The following is a 23,838-nucleotide window of genomic DNA, read 5'->3' on the forward strand; positions in this document are numbered from 1 at the left end:
TTTCTACCATCAGTGACAGCAATACACAGCAAAAACAAAGAGGATTAATTTCCAAGTGGTCATCTGAGGGATAAAGCCAAATAATTCCTAGGCTTACAATGAAGGGAATGTTACAATTTAAAAGGGGAAAAAAAATCAAAGCTTGGAATTAGAAAGTATTTCCATAAATTATGATTACACATTCTAAGAGAGAGTTATTTCACTCAGTTGCTGTGCACATGTATATTCAGTCAGAAACATGTTTTTTCCCCTAAAATCTAGCAGTAGAATTCACAAATATCTTATTAGAAATTCCTATTGATTTTGTTCTTTCATTATTCATGTGGGATGAATTGCTCAATAGTCACACATCTACTGCCTCTGGCAAATGAATAGTTAGATCCAGGATGAATTCAGATGTGAGTAAACCACAAACGGTACAGATGCGACGACATTTCAAGAATGCACAATGTACGGTTTACCAGCTTCAAAATGAAACATTATATGGCATACATTATCAATGTTATACAAGGTAGATTGAATATAGAAAGTTATGTTTCAGAAATCTTAAATCCTAATTTAATCTACCTTATTCTGTTGAGTCACAGAAGTTTGAAACTCAAACAAGATGATATTTAAATGTGAAACTTTTATTAAACATTTTACCTTATACTGATGCACCCAATTCCAATTAGTAACAGCCTGGCACTGTTGGCCATGACATTTACACTCACCCAGCTCCTTAGAGGATTGGAATTCAGATATTCCATCCATGGTTGTCAGGCCTTGGTTCTGAATGGCTCCCTTGTCTTCACATTGCTCTTTGTCATTGCTGACATATATTAGAAATGGACAGAGGGAAAGGAGCATGGAAATAAATAGTAGTAAGAGGGGTGGGGCTGGGAGAAGTTAGGTGGGATGGTGATAAGTGGATGCAGATAAGATCTTCAGGACAGAGATTACCAGTGGGTAAGACATCCACTGAGGTCTTTCCGGAATTGGCGGGGGGGAACGTCAGCTTCTTCAAAGTGGGCATGCTCGGAAGAGGCAGTGGGGCTATAAGTAACTCAAGACAGCAAGAACTACAGATGCTGCAGTTAGAGACAACACAATGTGAAAATGAGAGAATAACAAGGTGCAGAGCTGGAATAACACAGCAGGCCAAGCGGCATCATAGGAGCAGGAAGGCTGCTCAGGCCTAGACCCTTCATCAGAAATGGGGGAGGGGAAGGAGATTCTGAAATAGAGAGAGAGGGAGGCGGATAGATGAGAGATTTGCAGTGGGAGAGAGATCCCCTGAGGCTTGTCTACAGGGAGGGGGGTAACTTCAGAATAGGCATCCTTAGAAGAGGCTTTCTTCAGAGTAGGCACATTTCAAGTCACGTGCCTTCTTCAAAACTATGTAGGGGGGAAGGGAGCTCAGAGATAAATAGAGGGATGGGCTGGAATCTTGGGGAGTGGGGCCACAACAGCGTGGGGGAGGATGGGGTTGCATGTGGGCGGGGCCAAGGCTGCGTGGGGGTGATGCGGGTGACCTGTGGGCGGTGCCTTATCTAAGGCGGGGGCAGTACGGGTTTGGGGGCGGGGCCAGAACGTTGCGCGTTGGGACTGGCAGCATGGGGGTGAGGCCAGGATAAGGTTTGGGCGGGGTCAGGAGGCCGTGGGGTGGGTCTGGTAACGAGTGGGGATGGAACGTGTGTGGGCGGGGTTAGGGATAACCACGAAGGCCGATGAATGCATGGAGGCGGGGCGTGTTGCTCGGACAACGTGGGGGCGGCTGGGGTTGTTGGGGGCGGGGACAGTCAGGCGTGGGGGTGGGGCGAGTATGTTCGGGGCGGGGTTAGGACTGTGAGTGTCGGGGGAGAGGAGGAGCTGGAGATGGGTAGATGGGGGCGGGGCCTGGAGATGGCGGAGTGGGTGAGTCACTGTTGGGATGATGTGGTTTCAGCGTGAGGCCTGCTCCTAGTATCGGGAAGATAGAGTAGGCGGCTGTAAGGTCACGGTGAGTGTGTGTTCCCGGTGGGTGCGATTTGTTGTTGGTCCCGTGAATCCTCCATGAATGTTGGAAATGTGATGATGTAAACACTGTTCTACTGCTCTTCTCCGCTGTAACGACCCGCCGCTGATACAACGAAATGATCTGAACTCAGGTTCATAGCACCTCTCAGGAAAAAAAAGGAGCACTTACTGTATGGTGTTAAACATTTGAAGTATTAATTAGGCTTCAGTAATATTTCTCCTGCCAGGATCTTACGTTACCTCTTTCCAGATTCAGCAGTGAACTGATCAGTCAATAGCTTAGCTCCCCAAACACCTATCTGAGATAACATGGTGTAGATCTTAATGAAGATAACAAGGTGTCGAGCTGGATGAACACAGCAGGCCAGGAAGCATCTCAGGAGCACAAAAGCTGACGTTTCGGGCCTAGACCCTTCATCAGAGAGGGGGATGGGGAGAGGGTTCTGGAATAAATCGGGAGAGGGGGAGGCGGACCGAAGATGGATAGAGGAAAGAAGATAGGTGGAGAGGAGAGTTTAGGTTGGGGAGGTGGGGAGGGGATAGGTCAAGGAGGCGGGATGAGGTTGGTAGTTGGGAAATGGAGGTGTGTCTTGAGGTGGGAGGAGGGGATAGGTGAGAGGAAGAACAGGTTAGGGAGGTGGGGATGAGCTAGGCTGGTTTTGGGATGCAGTGTGGAAGGGGAGATTTTGAAGCATGTGAAGTCCACGTTGATACCATTGGACTGCAGGGTTCCCAAGCGGAATATGAGTTGCTGTTCCTGCAACCTTCAGGTGGCATCAGTGTGGCACTGCAGGAGGCCCAGGTTGGACGTGTCGTCTAAGGAATGGGAGGGGGAGTTAAAATAGTTTGCGACTGGGAGGTGCAGTTGTTTATTGCGAACCGAGCGGAGGTGTTCTGCAAAGTGGTCCCCAAGCCTCCATTTGGTTTCCCCAATATAGAGGAAACCACACTGGGTACAGTGGAAACAGTATACTACATTGGTAGATGTGCAGGTGAACATCTGCTTGACATGGAAAGTCATCTTGGGGCCTGGGATGGGTGTGAGGGAGGTGGTGTGGGGGCAAGTGTAGTACTTCCTGCGGTTGCAGGGGAAGGTGCCGGGTGTGGTGGGGTTGGAGGGGAGTGTGGAGTGGATAAGGGAGTCACGGAGAGAGTGTTCTCTCCGGAAGGTAGACAAGGGTGGGGATGGAAAAATGTCTTGGGTGGTGGGCTCGGATTGTAGATGGCAGAAGTGTCGGATGATGATGCGTTGTATCCGGAGGTTGGTGGGGTGGTATGTGAGGACAGGGGGATTCTTTGTGCGGTTATTGCGGGGGTGGGGTGTGAGGTATGTGTTGCGGGAAATGCAGGAGACATGGTCAAGGGCGTTCTCGACCACTGCAAGGGGGAGGTTGCGGTCCTTGAAGAACACGGACATCTGGGATGCGCGGGAGTGGAATGCCTCATCCTGGGAGCAGATGTGGCGGAGGCGAAGGAATCGGGAATAGGGGATGGAATTTTTGCAGGAGGGTGGGTGGGAGGAGGTGTATTCTAGGTAGCTGTGGGATAAGGTGGGCTTGAAATGGACATCAGTTACTAGCTGGTGGCCTGAGATGGAGACAGAGAGGTCCAGGAAGGTGAGGGATGTGTTGGAGATGGCCCAGGTGAACTTGAGGTTGGGGTGGAAGGTGTTGATGAAGTGGATGAACTGTTCGAGCTCCTCTGGGGAGCAAGAGATGGCGCCGATACAGTCATTGATGTAACGGAGGGAGAGGTGGGGTTTGGGGCCTGTGTAAGTGCGGAAGAGGGACTGTTCCACGTAACCTACAAAGAGGCAGGCATAGCTTGGGCCCATGCGGGTACCCATGGCCACCCCGTTTGTCTGTAGGAAGTGGGAAGAATCGAAAAAGAAATTGTTGAGGGTGAGGACGAGTTCGGCTTGGCGGATGAGGGTGTCGGTGGAGGGGGTCTGGTCGGGCCTGCGGGACAGGAAGAAGCGGTGGGCCTTGAGGCCATCTGCATGAAGAATGCAGGTGTATCGGGACTGGACGTCCATAGTGAAAATGAGGTGTTGGGGTCCGGGGAATTGGAAGTTCTGGAGGAGGTGGAGGGCGTGGGTGCTGAATGAACATGGGAGGCCAAGCAGCATCAGAGGAGCAAGAAAGCTGATGTTTCAGGTCTGGACCCTTCTTCAGGAAAAGACTTAAGACAGCGTTTCTAACATTGAATTTTAGGGCCTCCTGCAAGTAATTGTTTCAGGTACATTTTACTTTTATTTGAAACCATATTTTACCCTTCATGTCATAAGGTGGTTTGCTGTTGTGAGAAAAACTTGCGCTGGCAGGTAAATTTTAACCAGCAGTAGTACCTTGACATTCATGCAAGTTACACTCTATTCTCCAATGAAAATATATATGAAAACGTACTGAATTGACTCAGCTTGGTAACTTGTGATTTCCAAAGCTTGTTCACTATCTATAAGTTAAGGGTATAATGGAATGCTTCCCACTGGATGAATGCAGCTCCATTAACACAAAAGAAGTTTGACACCATCGAGGACAAACAGCCCACTTGTTGGTGCCACACGCACAGACATTCACTCCCTCCACCACCAAGACTCAGGAGCTATAGTTATGCCATCTACAAGATGCACTGTGGACATGCACCAAGTCTCCATGGACAGCACCTGCCAAAACCATGACCACATCTTTAAGGATAAATGCAGCAGAGACATGGACATAATTTTGATTTGGAACTTTGTTGCCACAAAGTCAAAATCTAGGAAATTCATTCCTTACATTACTTTGGGTCTGCAGCAGTTCAACAACATGAATTAAGAGCAGAAGTTGGCAGTTCAGTTGCCCAAGTCTGATCTATTATTCAGGAAGCTTGTGGCTGATAGGTCTTTGGTTTCAGTTCCACATCTGATATGTTTTGATTTCCTTGATGGTGAAGAAGCTATTTACCTGTCTTGAAAATATTCAATGGTGTTGCATCGAGGATGAAACCAATTAGCAATATAGATCCTGAAATAGCTATACTAGAAATTTATTCAGAACTTCCATGAATTTAATTTTGCCATTCTTAACATCTTAGAAAAGCTATCAAATATATACTTTTATTCTCCATTGAATGGGAAAAGTTTAGAAAGATATGGGTTAAATGCAGGCAGATGGGATGAGTTTTGTTTGGGAAACTTGGTCAGCATGATTGAGTTGGATCAAGGGATCTGTTTCCATCATATATAACTTGATAATGCTCTATGACTGTAAATCTTGCATGATAATGGCTACCCTGATCTTGTAGTTTCCTGCTGTATATCTCGCAAACTCATGAAGGTGCCCAAGATTGTCATATGGTCCTGAAATGCGTCCAGTTTACCTTGGGTTACCGTAGAAGGGTAGGGTATCTCAAAATCGAGCAAAAAGTAAAGGACGCTGCTTCAGACACATTTTGCAATAGCAGTAGGAATAGCACCACTGCCATCTAGTTAAGGAGATGTTCTGCCTACTTCACAAAAGTATAATATGGGAAATAAACTTTGGTTCTGGAATGATGCTAACTATGTAAGCCATGTATTATAACCTGCCAGGCTTTTGGATTAAGCAGCATATCCCTTTGGCCATTCACAATAAACAAGTCAGTAACTACTCATTCAGTCTTTTTTGACAAAATTCACAACACAATGTCTAACTTTAGATATTATTCCATGAGTGGACACCATTTGTTAATTAGACTTGAGTGTGCTATGAATTTGGCTGAGAATCAATTTAAGGTTGTTAGTCAGGCTGGTGGTGTGGTATATATATTAATGCTGAGCACCCTACTCTTTGCAGACAGCATATATAAACAGAAGGAAAGAATATATGGAAGAACACAAATAATGCATCTGTTTTTCCTCATCATTGTCTAGTTCAGTCTTCTGGGGCAGTGCCTGCATCAGAATTGCTGATGGTAACAAAGTATCTAATAACCCATGAACATAATATGCTTAAATTTGGTTTTGGAACGAGTCCCAAACTGACATTGTAAAACTTAACAGGGATGAGAAATGAAAGAGTTAAATTATGAAGACACATTGCACAGGTGAAGATTAGAAATCCTACAGAGGGTGAAGATAGATAAGTCCCCTGGGCCGGATGGGATTTATCCTAGGATCCTCTGGGAAGCCAGGGAGGAGATTGCCGAGCCTTTGGCATTGATCTTTAACCTGTCATTGTCTACAGGAATAGTGCCAGACGAGTGGAGGATAGCAAATGTGGTTCCCCTGTTCAAGAAGAGGAGTAGAGACAACCCTGGTAATTATAGACCAGTGAGCCTTACCTCAGTTGTTGGTAAAGTGTTGGAAAAGGTTATAAGGGATAGGATTTATAATCATCCAGAAAAGAATAAATTGATTAGGGATAATCAGCACGGTTTTGTGAAGGGAAGGTCGTGCCTCACAAACCTTATTGAGTTCTTTGAGAAGGTGACCAAACAGGTAGATGAGAGTAAACCGGTTGATGTGGTGTATATGGATTTCAGCAAGGCGTTCGATAAGGTTCCCACAATAGGCTATTGTACAAAATGCGGAGAAATGGAATTGTGGGAGATATAGCAGTTTGGATGGGAAATTGGCTTGCTGAAAGAAGACAGAGGGTGGTACTTGATGGGAAATGTTCATCCTGGAGACCAGTTACTAGTGGTGTACCGCAAGGGTCGGTGTTGGGTCTACAGCTGTTTGTCATTTTTATAAATGACCTGGATGAGGGCGTAGAAGGATGGGTTAGTAAATTTGCAGACGACACTAAGGTCGGTGGAGTTGTGGAAAGTGACGAAGGATGCTGTAGGTTGCAGAGAGACATAGATAAGCTGCAGAGCTGGGCTGAGAGGTGGCAAATGGAGTTTAATGCAGACAAGTGTGAGGGATGCACTTTGGTAGGAGTAACCGGAAGGCAAAGTACAGGGCTAATGTTAAGATTCTTAGTAGTGTAGATGAGCAGAGAGATCTTGGTGTCCATGTGCACAGATCCTTGAAAGTTGCCTCCCAGGTTGACAGGGCTGTTAAGAAGGCATACAGTGTTTTAGCTTTTATTAATAGAGGGATCGAGTTCCGGAACCAAGAGGTTATGCTGCAGCTGTACAAAACTCTGGTGCGGCCGCACTTGGAGTATTGTGTACAGTTCTGGTCACCGCATTATAAGAAGGATGTGGAAGCTTTGGAAAGGGTGCAGAGGAGATTTACTAGGATGTTGCCTGGTATGGAGGGAAGGTCTTACGAGGAAAGGCTGAGGGACTTGAGGCTGTTTTCATTAGAGAGAAGAAGGTTGAGAGGTGACTTAATTGAAACATACAAAATAATCAGAGGGTTAGATAGGGTGGATAGGGAGAGGCTTTTTCCTGGGATGGTGACGGCGAGCACGAGGGGGCATAGCTTTAAATTGAGGGGTGAAAGACATAGGACAGATGTCAGAGGTGGTTTCTTTACTCAGAGAGTAGTAAGGGAATGGAACGCTTTGCCTGCAACGGTAGTAGATTCGCCAACTTTAGGTACATTTAAGTCGTCATTGGATAAGCATATGGATGTACATGGAATAGTGTAGGGTAGATGGGCTTGAGATCGGTATGACAGGTCGGCACAACATCGAGGATCGAAGTAGTTGTGGGTGTGGATGGTGCTTCTGAAGATCTTTGGTGAATATCTGCAGTGCCTTGTAGATAGTACACGCTGCTGCTACTGAGCATCAGTGGTGGAGGGAGTGGATGTTTGTGGATGTGGTGCCAATCAAATGTGCTGCTTTGTTCTGGATGGTATCAGTTTTCTTTCATGGTGTTGGAGCTGCATCCATCCGGTCAAGTGGGTGTATTCCATCACAATCCTGACTTGTGCCTTGTAGATGATGGGCAAGCTTTGGGGAGTCAGGAGGTGAGTTACTTACTGTAGTATTCACAGTCTTTGAACTGCTCTTATAGTCACTGTGTTTAAGGGGCATGTCCAGTTCAGTTTCTGCTTAAAGATATCCATGAGGATGTTGATGGTGGGAGATTCAGTGATGGTGACACCATTAAATGTCAAAGTATGGTGGTTTAGATTGTCTGTTATTGGTGATCGTCATTGCTTGGCATTTGCGTGCTGCAAATATTACTTGCCACTTGTTAGCCCAAGCCTCGATATTGTCCTGATCTTGTTGCATTTGAACGCAGACCCATTCAATGTCTGAGCAGTCTCACAAGAACATTGTGCAATCACCAACAAATATCGCCATTTATGATGTTTTGGTGGAGGGAAGGTTGTTGTTGAAGCAGCTGAAGATGGTTAGGTCTAGGACATGACCCTGAAGAACTCTTTCCTGAAAACATCGTTGAGGTTAGGTCATTTGAAAATTTCAGAATTGACACTAATAGATTTTTGTTGACAAGGTTCTAAAGGGTTACAAAACGTGATGGCAGATTGAATTAGGATGATCTCACTGAATTGAGAACATTAAATGGGATAATCAACCGGCTACACTTGAATGACTATGATTCATTAATCTAAAAATTGGGACGGTAATGGATAAACAAACCAACATAATAAAGTCTTTACAACTCATCAAATGAAATATAATGATCAATTATTGACAAGATTTGTATCCAAGCCAAATAATTTTGTGTAAGATTAGAGTTGATCATCATGATCAACAGGGTGTCAAAAAGAATCCCACAAGAAGGGTGATTGGGGTATTGGAGAGTTCCAAATCAATTGCTAGTCAGCAAATTGTCAGCTCCAGGCAGTGTCTTCTTGGCACCTAATTGACATGGATGCTCAGAAGGCAAAGGACAGCTGACATGAAAGATCGAAATCCTGTTTGTCCTGGGAATTCTCATCAGTCAGGGGACCTTCAAGTTTCCAGCTCAAGGCCTAATTTCTAAGCCAAAAGCTGCAGCTTTGCATATATCCAGGCAATATCTGTGGTTGGTATGCTTGTTGAAATCAAGAACTGCCCACATCTTTTGTAATTGAGTGACGGCCTCTCAAATACTACACTATTCTACACTAAGATAACAATGTGTAGAGCTGGATGAACACAGCAGATCAAGCAGCATCAGAGGAGCAGGAAGGCTGATGTTCAGGCCTGGACCCTTCTTCAGAAATTGGTGAGGGGGAGGCAGATAGAAGATGGATAGAGCAGAAAGTAGGTGGAGATGAGACAGATCAAAGAGGCAGGGATGGAGTCAGTAAAGGTTAGTGTAGGTGGGTGGTAGGGAGGAGATAGGTCACTCCAGGGAGGACGGACAGGTCAAGGGGGCAGGATGAGGTTAGTAGGTAGGAGGTGGGGGTGGGCCTTGAGGTGGGAGGAGGCGATAGATGGGAGGGAGGCGGGGACAAGCTGGGCTGGTTTTCAGATGCAGTCGGGGGAGGGGAGATTTTGAAGCTTGTGAAATCCACATTGATACCATTGGGCTGCAGGGTTCCCAAGCGGAACATGAGTTGCTGTTCCTGCAACCTTTGGGTAACATCATTGTGGCACTGCAGGAGGCCCAGGATGAACATGTCATCTGAGGAATGGGAGGGGGTGTTGAAATGGTTCGCAACTGGGAGGTGCAGTTGTTTATTGCGAACCAAGCGGAGGTGTTCTGCAAAGCGGTCCCCAAGCCTCCACTCGATTTCCCCGATATAGAGGAGGCCACAATGGAAACAGTGGATGTAGTATACCACATTAGCAGATATGCAAGTGAACATCTGCTTTATGTGGAAAGTCTTCTTGGGGCCTGGGATGTGGCTGAGGGAGGTGGTGTGGGGGCAAGTGTCGCTCTTGCTGCGGCAGCAGGTAAAGGTGCCGGGTGAGGTGGGGCTGGAGGGGAGTGTGGAGTGGACAAGGGAGTCATGGAGAAAGTGGTCCCTCTGGAAAGCAGATAAGGATGTGGAGGGGAAAATGTGTTTGGTGGAGTCGGATTGCATATGCCGGAAGTGTCGGAGGATGATGCATTGGATCTGCAGGTTTGTGGCGTGGTACGTGAGCATGAGGAGGATTCTGTTTTGGCTGTTATTGCGGGGAGGGGGAGAAGTTGCGGTCCTTGAAAAACGAGGACATCTGAGATGTACGGGAGTGGAATGCCTCATCTTGGGAGCAGATGCAGTGGAGGCGAAGGAATTGGGAATGGGGATGGCATTTTTGCAGGATGGTGGGTGGGAGGAGGTGTATTCTAGGTAGCTGTGTGAGTCGGTGAGCTTGAAAAAGAAATCGCTTTCTATGTGGTTGCTGGAGATGGAGTCAGAGAGATCCAGAAAGGAGAGAGACGTATTAGAGATAGTCCAGGTGAACTTAAGTTTGGGGTGGAAGGTGTTGGTGAAGTGGATGAATTGTTCGAGCTCCTCGTGGGAGCATGAGGCGGTGCCGAAACAGTCATCCATGTAGCAGAGGAAGAGGTGGGGTTTAGGGCCGGTGTAGGTACGGAAGAGGGACTGTTCCATGTAACCTACAAAGAGGCAGGCATAGTTTGGGCCCATGCGGGTACCCATGGCCACCCACTTTGTCAGTAGGAAGTGGGAGGAATTGAAAGAGAAATTGTTGAGGGCGAGGACAAGTTCGGCTAGGCGGATGAGGGTGTCAGTGGAGAGGGACTGGTTGGGCCTGCAGACAGGAAGATGCGGAGGGCCTTTAGGCCATCTGTATGGAGAATGCAGGTGTATTGAGACTGCACGTCCATGGAAAGGATGAGGTGTTGGGGACCAGGGAATCGAATGTTCTGGAGGTGGTGGAGGGCGTGGGTGGTGTTCCGGACATAGGTAGGGAGTTTCTGGACCAAGGGGGAGAAAATGTAGTCCCGATGGATGGAGTTAAGTTCCAATGGCTCCACCAGGGCAGCCAGGTTTATGGATTTTGGGAAGGAGATAGAAGCGGAGGCTGTGGGTGGGAGGTCACCTAAAGTGATAAGGCTGTGGATGGTTTGGGAGATGATGGTTTGGTGGCCCGGGGTGGGGTCATGATCAAGGGGGTGGTAGGAGGTAATAGGGGAGAGTTGGCGCCTGGCCTCGGTGATGTAGAGGTCAGTGCATCATACTACAACTGTGCCTCCCTTGTCTGCTGCTTTTATGGTGAGGTTGGGATTGGAGCAGAGGGCTGCACGTTCTGCAGGGGAGAGGTTGGAGTGGGTGAGAGGGGTGGAGAGGTTGTGGCAATTGATGTACGATGGTAGTTGGAGATGAAGAAGCCAAGGGAGGGTAGGAGGCCTTGGGGTGGTGTCCAGGAGGAGGGGGTGTGTTGAAGACGCGAGAAGGGGTCAGGAGAGGGAGGGTTAGGGTCATGGTTGAAGAAGTAAGTGCGGAGGCGGCGGACAAACTGTTCTCTGTCCAAACGTGAACGGTATTTGTTGATGTGTGGGTGGAGGGGTTCAAAGGTGAGCCCTTCACTGAGGACTGACCATTCGTGTTCGGTAAGGGGGAGATCTGGGGGGGATGGTGAAGCAGAGCTGAGTGTTGCTGTCTCCTCTGGATCTGCTGGTTGTGGAGGCGGTGTGCGGAGCGACGTCAGTGTCAGCTGTGGGCGGAGTTGCGTCGGCAGTGGGTGGAGTTGCGTCGACGGTGGTGTTGGGCGGAGCAGGGTAGGAGGCGGCAGCAGCCTGATGGTAGGTGCGTCCTCAGTGCCTATGTGTTCGGGTAAACAAGGTTTCCATAGACCTAAAGCTAGGCTTGGGGCGGTGCAGTGTCTCAACAGTTAGCACTGCTGTCTCGCAGCACCAGGGACCTGGGTTCGATACCACCCTCGGGCAATTGCATGCAGTTTGCGCATTCTCCCCCTCACTGCATGGGGTTCCTCTGGGTGCTCCGGTTTCCTCCGATTTCCACGGTTTTTGTAAATCAGAGATGATGCACAACGTATTATTTGAGGAGCAAGGACACCCTTAAACGTTTCCCTAAAAAACAATTATTGAAATTTGCTGAGTGCAAACCCTAGATTCACTGACACTTATAGCTAAACTGGTAAATATAAATATGACTGTCGATATTAGTCATGGCAGGATTGAAGATCTGTGGAAAGAAGCAGTGTAATAGGACTCAAGGCTGTATGCATTGTTGCAAATTATTTATCCATTTTTCTGGAAGAAAGGTAAGTGGAGGGGCAGGAAGTGTTAAGGCAAGAAAGCTGCAGAAGGCCTTGAACAGGCTAGGAGAGTGGACAAAGACGTGGCAGATGGCATATAATGCGGGAATTTCTAAGATTATGCACTTTGATAGGAAGAACAGAGATGTTGACTATTTTCTAAGTGTGGGAAAAAGCCTCAGAAATCTGAAGCAGAAACGCACTCAGGATTTTAGAATTTGGCACTTAATTCAAATTCTTTTAAACTTCACTTGCAGGTTCCGTTGACAGTTAGGAAGCTTTGTTCAGACCACATTAGAATGTAGAACAGTCCAACACAGGAACAGGCCCTTTGACTCAATATGTTTATGCCGACCATGAAGTGGTTTGAAATTAACCCCAACAGCCTGCACATGGTCCCTCTGTTCTCTGCCGGTTCATGTGTCTGCCCAAGTGTCTATTAAATCTTGTTATTGTATCTGTTTCTACCACCTCTCCTGGTAGCACTTCCCAGACATCTACCATCCAGTGCATAAAAAATGCCTTTCCTCACATCTCCTTTAAACTTACTACCTCTCGTCGTAGGCCTGTGCCCCTTAGTTTTTGACATTTCCAATAGGAAAAAGACTCTTAACTATCCACCCTATCCATGCCTCTCATAATTTTGTACGCTTCTATCAGATCGCCCACCAGCATCTGACACCCTGTGAAACAACCCTTGTTTGCGCAACTTCTCCGTTTAGTTAATTAGAATATTGTGAGCAGCCTTGGGCCTGTATCTATGGAAGGATGTGCTGGCCTTGTAGGGGATCCAGAGGAGGTCTACAAGAATGATCCCAGAAATGAAGTGCTTGTCACATAAAGAGCAGTTGAGGACCCTGGGTCTATGCTCAATGGAGTTTAGAAGGATGAGGGGATGGGAATCTCATTAAAACTTACAGAATTCTGAGAGACCTAGATGGACCGCATGTGGAGAAGATGTTTCCAATCATAGGAGAGACTAGGACTCGAGGGTGCAGCCTCAGGGCGAAGGGACTACGCTTTAAAACTGAGATGCGGAGGAGTTTCTACAGCCAGAGGTTGGTGAATCTGTGGAATTCATTGCTGAAGAAGGTTATGGAGGCTAAGCCATTGAGTGCATTTAAGACAGCGCTAGATTCTTGATTAGTATAAGGATCAAGGGTTACCTTAGTATCATAAAATCACTACAACATGGAAGCAGACCAGACCTACCCCCAACTCCAGTCCCATGACACTGCACTTATCTGGCTAATCCACCGAGCCTGCACATTGCTACACACCATGAGCAATTTAGCGTGGCCAATCTACGTAACCTGCACACCTTTGGACTGAGGGAGGAAACTGGAGCACCCGGGGAAGCCAACACATACACAGGGAGAATGTGCAAACTCTACACAGACAGTAACATGAGACTGCATTTGAAACCGGGTCCCTGGCACTGTGAGGCTGCAGTGCTAACAACTAAGCCACCGTGGTTACCGGGGACAAACCAGGAGAGTGGGGTGGAGAAACATGTCAGCCATGATCAAATGGCAGAACAGATTAGATGGGCCAAATGGTATAATTCTGCTCCTATGTCTTATGATCTTATGGTATTGAAAAGGTGAAGACTACGAAAGACGCTTGGCAGTTGATCATTATTGGTCTCATGACCTGAATATCCAAGAGTAAATGTTCCCTGTAGGTGATTATAATTTTTTTTATTTATTCATTGATGTAGGCATCACTGACTGGCCATCATTTATTGCCCATGCCTAATTGTTCTCAAAAAGGTAGGAACAAGCTGCCTTCTTGAATTATTGCAGTCTATTTGGTGTAGGTAGACCCACAATGTTGTTAAGGAGAGAGTTCCAGGATTTTAACCTGGTGACACTGAAGGAACAGTGTGTGGGTTGATGGAGAACTTGTAGGTGGTCGTTTTCCTATATATTTTTTGCTCTGTCAGTGATATTGCTCATGGGTTTATCTGAAGATCCTTGGTGAATTTTTGCAGTGCATCTTGCAGATTCTGCATATAAATCCAGTTCTGAGGAAGAGTCAAGCTAGTTATGTTAGAAATGTTAACTCCACTACTGTCCACAGGCTCCCATCCTGCAGAGTTTCTCCAACATTCTCTGTATTTGTTGTTTATGATACATGTTGCTGCTGAGTGCTGGTGATGGTGGGACTGAATGTTTGTGGAAGTGTTGATTTGTCCTGGCTGGTGCGAAGCTTTTTGATGGCTGTTGGAGCTGCATTCATCGACTGATGGAGTATACAACATGGAAACAGGCCCTTTGGCCCAAACGGTCCATGCTGACCATTGTGCCCACTCAGCTAGTTACAATTGCCCACATTTGGTCATATCCCTCTTACCCCTTATCATCCATTACCTATCCAATGTTTTTTAAATGCTGCTATTGTACGTGGTAACCCATTCCATAAATGCAACTCTCTGCATGAAGAAATTGCCCCTTAGGACTTCTTAAATCTTTGCCCTCTCACCTTAAACCAACGTCCTCTAGTTTTCAGTTCCTCAACCTATCGATTCTCTTCATGATTTTATATACCTCAGTAAGGTCACCCCTCATTGTCCCACGTTCCAAGGAATAAAGTCATATCCTGCCAACCTCTCCCTATAACTCAGGCCTACTGCTCCTGGCAACATCCTTGTAAATCTTCTTTGCACAATTTCCAATTTAACTGTGTCTTTCCAATAACAGGGTGACCAAAACTGTACATAGTACTCCCAAGTGCGGCTTTACCAGGCAACTGTAGCATTATGTACCAGCTCCTATTGTAAATGCCTCAACCAGTGAAGGTCAGCATGCTAAATGCCTTCTTCCCCACCCTGTCTACCTGTGACACCACTTTCTTAAAACTATGTACTTCTACTCCTAGGTCCCTCTGTTCCACAACACTCCTCAGGACCTTACCATTTACTGTAAAAGTCCTACCTTGGTTTGACTTTCCAAAGTGCAATACCCCACACTTATCTGTATTTGCTAATCCTCAGCCTACTTCCCCATCTGATGGAGGTACTTCTGTAATTTTTGATAACCTTACTCACATACGATATCATTACTCATATCAACGATATGACCTAATTTGCTATTATCTGCAAACTTACTAATCATGCCTTGTACACTCATGTCCAGATAATTTATGTAAATAACAAATGCCATCCAGATAAATCAGGAACAAAAACAAGTTGCTGGAAAAACTGAGCAGGTCTAGCAACATCTGTGTAGAAAAAAAATCAGAGTTAACGTTTTGGGTCCAGTGACCCTTCCTTAGAACAGGGAAAGGGACCCTTTTTTCATCCAGATAAATGGCGGGTCTTCCATTACACTCTTGAATTGTGCGTTGTAGATGGACAACATGCAATGAGACATTCAGGTATGCATCCTTAACTCAAAAAGCCTGTCCTTTTTCACTTCATGTGACTACGTCAGCTTAACCCTGGTGTAGAGATGTGGAAAAGCTGTACATCTAAAGACACGACAGTACAATGAATTGACATATATTTGCAGCTTGAGCTAGTAGATGGTAAATATTAAGAATGAATGCTCCCTCGTCTAACAATAAAGCTGTTGATGGATGCTAGGTGGAACTTACAAGCAGGGAGTTCATTACCAGACCAAGTGGACGTCAGGAATGCCTTGATTAAAGTTGCTGAAGAAAGCAATGACTCAGAAGTTAAAAGTGAGACTGGGTCTTTGTTAACTATGAACTCTAATAGAAATTCTGAATTTCTATTATAATTATTGTGTGTTAAGCACTACAAAGTTGCTGCAAGCAAGACAATTCAATCCAGGGAAATGCAACTTGATGTAGCAATGACACATATCCTGTTCCTGGATTTCTGCAGAAATCTGCATTTACCTCCGCCATGAACACAGCAACAGAAAGAGCAGCGGAAGTGAACGTTGAACCAAAATTGAGTGTTTGTGAAGCAAAGAGAAATGAGAAGGAGTTGCAGAAATATTCCAAGAAAGTATTTGAGACTTTCTGGTCATTGTGCACCAGACTAGTATGACCACAGTACTCGTATAAATGCAAGGATATGTAACAAACTCAGTTATCGATGTGATGTGAATAAGTTACCAGAAATAACCTAAGAAAACAGTGCATTGTCAGGCAGAGAATCTCACAATGTCAATGTTAAATATCCACCCTTCTTCATGACTGGATGTGGCAGCACTGTAAAACTTACATTTGACCCATTTGTTGTGGAATTGTTCAGTGCTGTCAGTTGCATGTTTCTTCTGCTGTTCTGCATGCAAGTAATCCTGGATTGTAGCTTCAGCAGGATAATGCCAAATTTTCAGCTAAGCCTGCTGTTGTTCTGACTAGCCAACCTGCAGTCATCATTGAACCAGGATTGATCTACCAACTTCATTTTAATGGTAGAAAGGGGGAAATGCTGAACCATGAGCTTCTGGTTGAAAATAATTCTGCTGATTTATAAGTGTCTCATAGATGCCCAGTTTTGACCTGCAAGAATGTCTATACAATTTTGCAGTGTTACTGTTGCAGAACAATTGGAGAGTTTTCTCAACTTGAAGACAGGATATTATCTCCAGAAAGACTGTATGGTGATTACTCATTCTGATTCAGTCATACATGGATTCATCTGTGATGAATGGATTGGTGAAGACAACTTGAAGTAGATTTTTCTCTCTTGCTTTTCCTCACCACTGGCTGCAGATCCAGACTGACATTGCATCCTTTTAGGAGCCGGTCAGTTTGGTCATTAGTGGTGTTGCTGACCCACAATGGACATTGCGGTTGCCCACTCAAAGTACATTTTATGTCCTCGTTGCTTTCTGTCTTTCCTCAAGGTGGTGTTTAATATGCAGGTATACTCCTCCATCAACTGACGAGTTGTGGTAGATGGTAATCAGCAGGTAAAGATGGCAAATTTCCTTCCTTAAATGATGTAGTTGTAGATCCTTTATTTTATTGCATAGCTGTGTAACATTTTGCTTAATAACCTTTGACAATAATTATACAATAAACTAACTTTTAATCTTACTTCAAACTAAATTTTGAAAAATCAAAAATTAAAAGAGAGTTAAGTGAGCTATATTAATTTACGATTCACTAACCACTGTAAATACACCATGTGATCATGACAGTTGTCATAATATGGAACGCTCCGTCAACTACACTACATAGTAAATCGCATAACTGCTTTTAAGGGGAAGTTAGATAGGTACATTAGGAATGAAAAGAAATCAAGGTTACGCTGATGCAATTGGATGAAAAGAGGTGGAAGAAGAATTGAATAAAGCATTTTAAAAATAGCTGCATAAAGCCATTTGTACTGAATTATCTCTTCCTATTTTGTAAACTCTAGGCAGTATTTTCTAATCCATTACTACCTCATAAGTGGTCCATTAGCCTGGAAATTACTTTATGTAATAATAATGATACTCTGTCTTAGCAGGCATTTTGTGCTAGAAAGCTATATGGCTAACAATTTAATTAGCTGACACTTATTATACAATGTGATAAACATATGGTAATCACCAATAATAACCTCCACACTTTGTTGTCAACATGAATTTTGTGGTTCGTTAATTGCTTTACAATCCTGTGAACATACAAAACTATTGTTGAGAAAGACCTGCCTGCCCATCAGGTTTACCCTATACCATGTTTGCTATCAGTATAACTAAAGACTACTTCTCTAACCTGAACACTGCTCTCCCACAACCCCCACCCTCCCAAAATAATTGATCCAGCTTCTTCTTGAAAGCTACAGTGTGCTCAACACCAATGACAATATATTTCTAAAGTCTGTCAATTCACTGGGACAAGAAATGCATAGTATTCAATTTATTTCACTCTTAGATCATTTAAACCCTTGTTCTAAGGAAGGGTCACAGGACCCAAAACGTTAACTCTGAATGATTTTGCTTCACAGATGCTGCCAGATCTGCTGAGCTTTTCAAGCAGTATCTGTTTTTGGTTCTGATTTACAATCTCCTCAGTTCTTCTGGTTTTTATTTAAACTCTTGTCGCTGATTCTGCCCATGCTTTTGAGATCTTTTAATAGTATCCCATCCAGCTCTTTAATTATTTTTACAGACATCTTTTAGTTCACTTCTATGTACTGGTCTAAAGTAAATAGATCACATTTCTGGAGCCTATTTGACATTAAAACAGAGACTACATTTCAAAAACTATCTATTTGTCTGTAGAGTGTTTTGAAATATTCAGAGATCATGAACAGCAATGTAGGTGGCTCGGTGGCTTAGTGGTTAGTACTGTTGCCTTAACAGCACCAGGGACCCAGGTTCAATCCCATCCTCTGGCGACTGTGTGGAATTTACACATTCTCCCCGTGCAGTTTCCTCCCACAGTCCAAAAATGTGCAGGCTAGGTAGATTGGCAATGCTAAATTGCCCATAGTGTTCAGGGATGTGCAAATTAGGTAGGTTATGGGGCATAGGTCTGGACGGGATGCTCCGAGTGTTGGTGTAGACTTGTTGGGCCAAAGGGCCTGTCCCCACGCTGGAGGGGTTCTATGATCTAATAAATGAGTGCTTTCTTGCTAATATTACCTTGGTATGTAATGCTGTCTTCTGTTTTTGAACATAAAATCCTTAGTGTCAGAATGAAAAATTCATTGACTCGGTGCACCCTTGATCATATACTTTGAAAAATTGAAGGTGTTATTCCTTCTAAAAATTAAGTAGTGTGACCGCATCCATCCTATTGAAATACTGATTTTTTTTTGAAATATTGATTTTATGAGAACCTAATAGATTCTTTGAGTAAACAGCTTTTCTGAAGCTGTTCTTTACAGAATATTCATTTCTATTTCAGACAGCTGTTTCCGTACAAGTGGCCATTTTAAAAAAAGGCAGCTCTTAACTGAAACCAAGAGCTTTGTCTAAAACTTAAATTGGCTCAAAATAATTTGCATCATAGTGCCACGACATAATATGTTCCTGAGATGGAGACAGAGATGATAAAGACTGTCTTGGAACAGGCTTGAGAGATCATTCTCTTTAAAAGAATAGCAGGGTTGGAAGAAGTAGGGGCAAAAAAGTAAGCAGGAAGATTACATTGAATACCAAACTAAGTCTTCACATTCCCTTCCAAGCCAGTCGCCATCCTGACTTGGAAACATATCACTGTTCATAGAACATAGAACATAGAACATAGAACAGTACAGCACAGAACAGGCCCTTCAGCCCACAATGTTGTGCCGACCATTGATCCTCATGTATGCACCCTCAAATTTCTGTGACCATATACATGTCCAGCAGTCTCTTAAATGACCCCAATGACCTTGCTTCCACAACTGCTGCTGGCAACGCATTCCATGCTCTCACAACTCTCTGTGTAAAGAACCTGCCTCTGACATCCCCTCTATACTTTCCACCAACCAGCTTAAAACTATGACCGCTCGTGCTAGCCATTTCTGCCCTGGGAAATAGTCTCTGGCTATCAACTCTATCTATGCCTCTCATTATCTTGTATACCTCAATTAGGTTCCCTCTCCTCCTCCTTTTCTCCAATGAAAAGAGACCGAGCTCAGTCAACCTCTCTTCATAAGATAAGCCCTCCAGTCCAGGCAGCATCCTGGTAAACCTCCTCTGAACCCTCTCCAAAGCATCCACATCTTTCCTATAATAGGGTGCCCAGAACTGGACGCAGTATTCCAAGTGCGGTCTAACCAAAGTTTTATTGTTCCTTCAAAGTTGTTGTAACAAAAATCCTAGAATTCCACCCCCCCCCCTGCCCCAGCAGCATTATGGGTGTACCAACAGTTTATAGATTGCACTTTAAATTGCTAGTGCAGCCAAGCCAGATCCCACTCAGACATAAGTGACGCTCTGGTTCTCATTACATCTCATTAAAATGTTTCCTCCTTTGCAAGGGATTCCAGTTCTTCCCTTGTGAGAATCTAATCCTTCGGATGTTCACTAAGCTTTCCTGATTCGGACTGTCTCAACAGCTGCTCACATGGTGGTAGTTGAATCTCTTCTTTTGAGTTTTTTCCTCATAAATTTATCAGCTCATACACTTGGAAGTTTTTTTTCCCTGAAATTGAGTTTGCTGTTATTCCTAAATTTGCTCATCAGCCCCAGAGTAAAGGGAAATCTGAAATGTGCCTCCTGCCTCAGTGCTGCAGTCACCATTTTAAAGAATAATGAAAAGGTAGGACAACTCTGTCATAAAGCAACTTGACCTCAGTCTTTTAAAATAATACTTTCATTTGTTTCTACTGCATTAAAAATAAAAGTTACATTCTAACTAGAATAACTGGACCATGAATTAGATTCATAACAGAGTTAATAGCTGAGATATTAATATTTGGTCACCTTGACTATCACAATGGTTAACAGGACACAAGAGACTAATTGATGACGTCTCCCAGAAACCACTTGTGATCTATAGAATGTTTAACAACCAGTGATGTGACAACCACAATTCCTTACTTGGAGTCATGATTTTACAATTTCGACAGCCAGTCACTTGATAATAGTCGCCTTGATTGCCAAGAGTAGAAAAGGCAGGACCAGGTGCTACCAGACAGAACCATCAAGTCTCTCTTAGCAGAACCATTGGTAGACAGATTTTTAATGCAACGTGTCAATTTAGCACCACTGTCTACAGGACCACAGCCTTAATTAAGCATTTGCATCTTTAAACCAGTACACTGGATCATTAGAGGAACTTCTGATTGTATGTTTCTTTTACTTATGAAATTTAATTTCTATCAGTCCACCCTGTGCTACTTTGCAACTTGCGTTTCTGTCTGCCTGTGGTGTGTGAGAGACAAAGAAGGGGTATATGTTTAAATTTCAATAATTTTCTATATCTTTGTCCGGCTGTGTTTTAGCAATAAAACTAACTCCTTATTTGTTAATCAAGGAATCGGGCTGACTTTTTTTTTATTTACCGATCGACAGGCAGTTAAGTAAGTGCTGAATTGATAATATCTCATTCTTTTAACCAGTTAAACCCTGTTATAACCAACATAGGTATGAGTCCTCGAGAGAAGTCATCTTACTGCTTCTAATCTGGCCATAACTTCTGTATCCAATGCATTTTAGTGCCCATGGGCCTCAGGAATCAACTTGGGACCCCACTGTATTTAACAAACTGGTGGAGAAAACATACGATACAACATCCAATATTGATAAAATTTATGGATCACTGCTGCTGTTAATTCTTTCAAAGTGTTTTGTATTCAGGTGCCTAGTAAGTGGTCAAAAATACCTACTGTCAATGTATGAGAATATCAGTTTGAGTACTCTCAGCACTGGATTACAAATATTTTTGTGATCTGGACGTACAAGGATTAGGTACTATGTTTAGATTCATTAAACTCAGTTCATTTATTGCTGAACCTGATTAACTTTACATTTATCCTCTTCTAATTTACAAGCCCTTCTTCCTCTGCTAATGTAGGCATCCTTCATTTTGATTGGTTAAAGAGATACAAACGTGTTTACCTTATTAATTCAACTCCCAGGTAATTTCATTTCTTTCATTGCTTGTTGTTTGCTGGAACGTGCAGCATTTTGCTGAATGAACAATATTTAGACCTAAGTCTGCAGGCGTAGGTATGCTGCATGAAATGCACTGCCCTTGCAAAATATTGTCCAGTCATTGTTGATTGTTATGATGTTAACTCAAACTAAAAAGAAGGATGTGTATAACTATACAGCAGTGAAAATGCAGTGGGTTACGGATACACTTGTATTTCAAAACAATAATGGATGATCATGGTAAAATTTGAGGTGATGCTCTCGGATTGTAGGAGAAGAAACTGCAAGTTCTTTCCCATGCTAGTTCGTAGAGTCATACAGTATAGAAACTGGCCCTTCAGCCCACTGTGTCTATTCTGACCAACAACACCAAACTATGCTAATACCATTTAGCTGCGCTTGGTGCATAGCGTACTATGCCGTAGCGTTTTAAGTGCTCATCCAGATGCTTCTTTAATGTTGCAAGTGTACATGCCTCCATTACTATCAGGAGAGCATTCCATTTTTTTTAACCAAGAGGGTGGAAGAAATATTTCATCAGATTGACTCTGAACCATGTAACCACTTAACTCTCACCTTAAACTAATGACTTCTGGTCTTAGACATGTCTGTCATTGGAAGGGATCCTTGTGATGCGCTCAATCTGTGTCTCTAAATTTTATATACCTTGAGCAGGTCTCTACTTAGTCTTCAATGCTCCAAAAGGAAACAAACCAAGTCTCTCCACCTTAGGCAACAACCTGGTGAATAGTACTCATTTTCTCTCCACATTATGCCTCTACCATAATTCATGTTGCCACTGTTAACTGCCACATAATGATGCTTTTCAGAAGATTGAATGCTAATGTGAATTGACATTAAATATCTCTCGAAACTAGTGTACAAATTCCTGCCCAGAGGAAAACCTATAGTCCTTAGACCAAACTGGGAGATAGGGACAACACTGAGAGCTAGTGGTAAATAGAGAGAAGTGGATAGTGAACTTAAAAGGCTCCCACTTTCCAAAGCCAAACACCATTTATGGCTAGCTTCCAGGATACTTAACTTTATCTTTGGAATTAACTCAAAATAAGTTACTAGAAGACAAGTGGACTTTAACTCCAAAGCAATTTTTGCCTGAGGTCAGCAACAACTAACAAGGGACTGAATTTGCTACGGTCAACTTTTTGGAGGAAAAATGGCTTTGTTGTGGGCAGAAATTTGATTGCTTCAAATTATTGCAACTATAGATGCAGCAAAGTTTCAACGTCCAAAATCAGAAACAAATATACAAAATGATGGAAAATCTAAGTTGACCAAATAATATCTCTGTATGGAACAGATGACTAAATCTCTTTCTATATTATATTGTACTAAAGTAGAGTATTAACCATTCAGTAAATTTAACTTTAGTCTTTTTGTTGAAAGGATTGGCCATTTTTAGTGTTGCATTTGTGGTACTAGGCTTTCGCCTCATTAGACATCGGTATTTGTGTAAATAAAATACCTTTTTAAAAATCATTACTGTCAGGTAATTTTAGAAGTGTGTAAAATAAAGACAGAAGTAAAAAACCAGAGCTGCTAAAATTCTGAATCAGAAGCCATGCTGATAGCAATGAGCTGTGCAGTTAGCATTGCTGATGAGCATAAAAAAGTTAACATTTCAGGTTTATACTCATGTCAGAATGTTAAAAAGTCATATCTGAGAGGAAAGCATAAGTATGCTTACTGAGGCTTTGATGGATTAGTTTTGGGTAGGCATTGTAAATGCTGATAGAAGTCTGGAATTGCAAGTCATGGAGAGGCTGGACACTCTGCAATCATATTTAAATTGGGCTCCTGCGATGAGGAGCTTGATTTAAGTTTAACTGCTGCCGGCTCGGTGTTCAAATGTTCAGGAATCTCAGCAGTGAAATTGAGAAGAAGACTGCTTACTAAATTGGATTGATTTTTTTTACAGAAGTCTTTACATTAGATCCAATTTGTTCAAGGAACCCTATAATCTCTTTATTGCCCCTCTTATCAGTCACAAGAGAGAAAAAAAATTATAATGGGCATTGCCATAAATTAAACTTATTTCCTGCAACCCCTTCCCCCTCCCAATAATCAACAACAGATTAGCACACACAACCCCATTCGGCTCAGTGCAACCACCTGCTGGCCCTTCCCTTTAAAGTTTGAGATATGTCAATATTGGGATTTCAGGATCCATACCATAGATTCAGCTAATAAGTAATGCGGAATACAAGTTCTTTTATATTATTGTGAACAGATTGTTATTCTTGTACATTTTCCTATTGTTATTATTATTTAATTAACGTTGA

The 23,838-nt window shown here is 43.6% G+C and overlaps 1 protein-coding gene across 4 annotated transcripts in view; it reads left to right on the forward strand.

Annotated features, from left to right (window-relative positions):
• The first annotated feature begins 1,852 nt into the window (after positions 1-1,852).
• amacr (alpha-methylacyl-CoA racemase) overlaps positions 1,853-23,838 on the forward strand; it is a 73,465-nt gene continuing 51,479 nt past the window's right edge. Inside the window, exon 1 of one of the 4 annotated variants that reach the window (XM_048543922.2) lies at positions 1,853-1,896. In XM_048543922.2, the coding sequence (XP_048399879.2) occupies positions 1,858-1,896 (39 nt within the window). In that variant the 5' untranslated portion in view covers positions 1,853-1,857. Of the gene's footprint in view, positions 1,982-20,521; positions 20,727-23,369; positions 23,747-23,838 lie in introns of those variants that run through there. The other 3 variants (XM_048543932.2, XM_048543941.2, XM_048543946.2) reach the window with 3 other exon arrangements.

The sequence above is a fragment of the Stegostoma tigrinum genome, chromosome 1, assembly GCF_030684315.1.
Source record: "Stegostoma tigrinum isolate sSteTig4 chromosome 1, sSteTig4.hap1, whole genome shotgun sequence".
NCBI classification, from domain to species: Eukaryota; Metazoa; Chordata; class Chondrichthyes; order Orectolobiformes; family Stegostomatidae; genus Stegostoma; species Stegostoma tigrinum.